Genomic DNA, 6,000 nt, shown 5'->3' with positions numbered 1-6,000 from the left:
TGTCATCATACAAGGGATATACCATTGTATAACAGGATCTGTATGTGAAGGCTCTGTAACAAGCTTCCAAATACCATGCAAGGAATTTTATCAAAGTGCTTTCAGTGTAAAGGATATATTTCACTATAATATTTAACAGGAGATCTAATAAAATGGACACTTTTTTTGGACGCTGTTGAGTGATAATAGTAAGATTCCCATTTTCAGACAGAGTCCACCTTCACTTGATTGTTGTTTGTAATCAGTGGAGAAGGTTTGCTTCTCATTCTGTCTCCTGCTTCATTAGAGCTATCCTGGAAAAAAACTTTTGCTGTACAAAAAGTGACAATAATTCTCTTGTATTCTCTTCTGAAGTTCTGGTTCAGGAGTCCATATACTATAGCATTAAGGCAGCTGTTGAAATATGCCATGTAATAACTAGACACAAACAACCACTCTGGAATCCTAGGGATTACAGTTTTTGGGCTGACAGCCACTGCTAGGCCTATGAAGTTCAAAGGAGCCCAGCAGACTGCAAACAGCACAAATACCACAAACATAGTTACAAAGTTTCTGAAGTCATGTGGTTTCAGCCTAGGTTTGTTATCTGGTTTAACCCTTCGCCTTACCTGAATAACGAGGATCCATATTCGCAAGTAACAGAAAGTAACTATGGCTATGGGAAGCAGGAAGTGGAAAAACACAACTGCTATAGTATATGCTGAGCTTACAGACTGTGCAAATGTACACGAGTAAATCCTGGGGTCATACTGTAGCGATCCCACAAACAGGTTGGGCACGATAGCAACGAATGTTAGGACCCATATAAGAACAACATAGCACAAAGAATTCTTGTCGCTGTACAGCTTGTCGTACTTGAGACTGTGGCAGATATAGCAGTACCGATTGATAGCGATGCCTGTAATATTGAAGATTGATCCAATGACACTTAGGCCCATCAAGAAGCCACTAATCTGGCAGTGTAGGTATCCCAGTTTCCATCCGTTGTGAAACACAGATGTGAGGACCAGTGGATAAGGGTAGATAGCTACTATCAAGTCTGCAACTGCCAGGCTTACAACAAACACATTTCCTGTAAAATAAAAAAGCAAGTATTAGTTTTTCTTTTGCTCTTTTCTGTCATTTCTGCTCTCTTCATATTAATGAGCAGTCTCAGTGGAATACTTCAAATGTAATTAGTTTCTACTTTCTAGCTCAAAATTCATTGTCATATATCAGAAACAAGACACTCATTTTTAGTTTAAAAAGGTAGCTTAACTTAAAGATGAACCTTTTGAAAGAAAACTTTCTTTGGCTTATCTATCATGACCTATCATTTTTAACATTTATTTGGATTTTTTCAATCACACAGAATTCATATCAAATTAAAATATTCATAACTTTAGGGCTTGCTTTGGTTTTAAAAATCAGCAAAAATAATATTACTAATAAATTTCCAAACTCACATTTACCTTCTTTATTTATCTTCCTTTCATTACATTAACTAGCCCTTAACTTTTCCAGTCCTGAAATTAAAATCTCTTCACTCCCATTTATATTTCAAGCTTCCATGACTTTATTAGGATTTTGATATTATTCTCTTTGAATCTGCTAGAAAGTACTTATATAATCTTAACTTCTAAGAGTCTAGTTGAAGACAGACTCAGTTGTCTTTCCTAAAAACATGCTCTTCAGTGAAAAAAAGAGATGGTGGGCAGTGGCCTAGACAGTTCCCAGACAGTACAGATGCTCCATTTTTATTTGCCTCCATACTGAAAAAATTAAGCAATGAAACATTCTGCTGATTAATTTCTAAACAAAGGGAGATGTTATTCTTCAAAGACAATAGAATCCATCATATTTTGAATTCATTTTTTGAGAATAGATTACATTTTCTTTTTTTTTAGTTGCTTAAATGATAACCCTTCTGAATGCCTCCCAACCATCCTAAGAAGAAGCTCACAAGAGACACTGATGTCACTTTTATTAATTTCTTTAAAAGAAATATTACATGTAAAGCTCTAGTTATTCATGTACATGAGGACAGAAAGCCATCAGTTATCTATACATGCATGTTTGTAGGTATAAAAACATGTGCATATATACATAGGCATTTGATATTCAACTTTGTAATTCTGAGATTATTCATCTTAGAATAAATACAAGCTTCTATTGCAACCTGTAATAAAAGAAATTGTTCGTTTTAGATGATGTAGAATTTCAGTGCTAACCCCAGGTGGGCTGGGTAAATTGTTTTATGCATTTATTTTGAGCATACAAAGTATAAACAGATAATAGCAGGGTACTAGAAAAGGTGAAAGTATTTATGGACCAATAGGGCATTTTAGCTGCTAAAATTCTCAAAACTACTTTTTCAATATATTATTTCAAATATCTTCAAATGCACAGTCCCTTACCAATCACAGGCTTTAAATGTCCAGTTAGAACTGTTCAATCTGCAAATACTGTCAGAGCAAAACATAGAAATTATCTTTCTTCAGATGCTACCTACACTGTTGTATTTAAATTTTGATACATGCACAAAGTACCACATTTGATATTTTTACTAATGGCGCCTGGCACAAATGGCCTCGATTAAAAGACTGCTGCACTAGTTTTCCTTGATTTAGTATCTGGATTTATAAATAACTTTCTTGCGATAGTGTCTGGAGCTGTTTTGTCTTTGACTAGAGATTCACTGCCAGACTGCAATATGCTTATCCTGAAGCCTTTGGCAGAATTCCAGATCATTTCAGCAGAAACATCAGAGCTTCTATAAGCAGAAGATGATACAGGGGGAAAAAAGCACTACTTTCAGAATTTATCCTTGACATAGCAGCAACTGATACAAGAACATGAGACTGTATTGAACTTACAGCTCTTTGTTTATCTGACGAATCAAGAAGTGGAAAGTAAATTAAAGGCTGCTGTTGGCAGGATTTTTTCCTCCTGTCCAAAATATTGGAGGATTGATGAAATGGTAACATATAAACTCCAGACACTTATTAAAATGTAATACTTGAAATAATCTTATTTACATTCGCTCATTAACTTTCTGCTTAGCTGGAGATTGCCCATCCTAAACCTTTTTTTTCTGCCATCCACTAGAACTTCTGCTTCTGCTCACCATTATTATTGCTAATACTGCTGTTATTTGCCCACTTTAGCCAAACAATAAGGACAAAGTTAAAAGGGTTTTTTTCCCCTTTAAAAGATGTTTTATTGAAAGGTGACAGATAGTATACATTTCTCTGAATAGTTTTCGCTTTGGAAACAAATGAGTCCAGGAAGAGTAGGCACTCTGTCTCTAAATCAACCAAATTTCAGGCTTTCATACACTCATGCACCATGGTTGTTCCAGAATATTTCAACTGCCTGCTGTAGAATGACAGTAGAATGGCAACTGAAAATCTTGGAAACTCAAGCTGTTTCATGTGAAAATTGGAGGCTAGCAGGTGGCCAACAGGACATCCTAGTAGCCTGTCTTAAAAAAAACATAAAATGAAATCATGATTTTGGGAACCAAGTCTCAGGCTGCCAGCTCAGGGTCAGCATGTCAGCTGAATGAATAAGGAGTTAGAGGTGAAAACTGCTTGGAAACCAGATACCAGTTTGCAGACAGGACTTTGAATTTGGCTTTCACCAAGGATTATTTTAAAACATGAGTTTGGATACATTTTCCTTACAAGCATGGGCAGGTTTTTTTGCTAAGACAGAAATTTCAAGAAAAAAAACCTGGCATTAGTATGATGGTTGTATATTTTGAGGTTCATTGTTTCAGACCCTGAAGTTGGATCTGGAATGAAGTTGAGCTTTCATATGCTATATAATAAACAATTTTAAAACATGATCCTAACTTTAGGTACTGAAATCACTGAAAAATATTGCTAATTTATGAAATTCCCATATTATAATGGCATATTGTGAAATTAAAGTCTTATGTTTGTAGAATATTTGGTATTTTAAATGTGAGTATCACAAAAATGTATATAAGAAAGGTTTAATTTCTATCTTCAGATTTAGGTTTGAACAGGATGCTATAAATGAAGCCTGAAGTTCTATATTGAACCCTTCAAAAAAGCAACAAAATCAAAATCTTGAATAACTCTTCCTTGAAGAAAAAAAATTAATTCTCTTCAGAGAGTAAGATCACGTTACTTTGAAAAAATGCGATTTGTGTACCTAAAGAATACATTCTTATGCATAACACCAGTTGGCTGAAGTGAGAAGGAAGAGGTTGAATTCCTTGACTTTGACATCAGCCAAATAAGCTTTAATAAATTTAAGCAAATGTTGTGCAGTGGATGTATGTGGGAAGAAGAATAATCTACTGGTAACCAGCTTGAGCAGGTTATGTTTTTAGATGCTGTCTAAAGCAATGTTCTACTAAATATTTTCACTAAAATAAGTATTTCTGCTCAGCAAACACTTAGCAACATCAGAACTACCTGCTGGATATAAAGCTGTATTAACACAACAGAAAACAAACAATTGTTTACCTAGACAATTGGATTTTTCCAAGAGCACAATAAACACTAACTGAGTGCAAGAACTGTGACCCTGACAGGTTATAAGAAAAAATGCTTATGGGTCTGCCAAGATGTCAAAATGAATATAACAGCCTCAATAAGAACTACATGCTGTAGTTGTATCAGTAGCAACTTGTATTTGCAGAACATACACAAATTTCTGTGTCGGTTGTTATTTCCCTAGATTTAGTGCTAAGTATGTCCCGAATGATAAGTAGAAACTTTACAGAAATTTCTAGCAACTTAAATGTGTGCAGAATATTAATGGCAAAAATATTAAAGTTACATAGACTAGGTGGTGCTGAATGCCTGCCATAGAATTAGAATGAAGGGCTGAACACTTTGCCAGCAGGTCAAAAATGACTAATTCTTCTGGTAATTTTAGGAGAACTGAGGATGACGTGGTCTATAGAGCTCTTTCCTCAAGTGTTAGGACTACTTTTATTTTTCTAAAATATTTAGTCTAGAGAAAATAACCTACTGTAAAAAAGGAAAACAGCTTTTATATGGAAAAAAACAACAATGCTTTAAAGTATTAGGGGGATTCCAGATAGAATACTTGGTACTCAGAAAATTTTAGAAGTGAATTGAGTGAATTTTAGAAAATAGCTCATATTGCTGGCAACATCACTAAGTAAACTTTTTCTCCTTTTTCTTCACAAATTATTTGTATCCTTTCAATATTGGTTGCAAAGTCACTATTCTATTCATCTTTTTCAAAGTTTTTCCTGGATAAATAATGCTTTGGCTTCTTACAACAAATTCTTTCCCCATGCCATCAAGTTTTCATCATGCAACTGCATTTTGAAACACATATCATCAGGTTTCCATTAGTGCTTCAGGCTGGACCAGTTTTAGGTGAGGATTTTAGTCTTTATGCCAACTGGCTTGCTTTATCTTTTTAGGGAAGACTATAGAGTACATGCAGCAGTCATTGAAGTCACATACAAGGATTTTGTTTCAGTGACTGTTCTCTCAGACCTCCAATGTTTACTTGCTAAGTATCTGAAAGAGGATAGTGCAATTGGTCGAACACTGTTAATTTTTGGAAGCTCAAACTTAGTTTCTAATGATCAGATTCATGTCATTCTTATCTACTGTCGTTTCACCACTTGAAAGACATTGAGAGATATGTTAACAGTCATTTCCAATTGTTTCATAAGCCTTAACTAATAAGATGCTTTCCTATATTTTGATCATATTTTGCAGACATTAAACTGCATTTAAATATACTGACAAGTTTGTTATGTACAGAGTTTTTACACATCTAATGGCACAAAAAAATTATTTACAGTTTTAAGCACTGGTATATATCTAACAGGTATTTTTGGCATTATGAAATCTTTCTGATTAATCTAGCCCTTGCTCAGGATGTTAATTTGAGAGTTTATGCTCCTAGCTGAAAACAAGACAATGATTGGTGCTCACCAGTGAACGCTTGCAGCATCAGAAACTTTAAACATGATATCTCATAACTGGGTACAACATCAGA

General features: G+C 34.6%; 1 protein-coding gene across 1 annotated transcript in view; it reads right to left on the bottom strand.

Moving 5' to 3' along the window:
* Positions 1-203: 203 nt before the first annotated feature.
* Positions 204-6,000, bottom strand: part of MTNR1A (melatonin receptor 1A) — a 51,771-nt gene continuing 45,974 nt past the window's right edge. Inside the window, exon 2 of the mRNA XM_062493547.1 lies at positions 204-1,072. Coding sequence (XP_062349531.1) covers positions 204-1,072 — 869 coding nt within the window. The remainder of the gene's footprint in view (positions 1,073-6,000) is intronic.

This window comes from Cinclus cinclus, chromosome 5 (genome assembly GCF_963662255.1).
Source record: "Cinclus cinclus chromosome 5, bCinCin1.1, whole genome shotgun sequence".
NCBI lineage: Eukaryota > Metazoa > Chordata > Aves > Passeriformes > Cinclidae > Cinclus > Cinclus cinclus.
The sequence above is the reverse complement of the archived record's forward strand: the minus strand, read 5'-3'. Positions and strand labels throughout refer to the sequence as shown.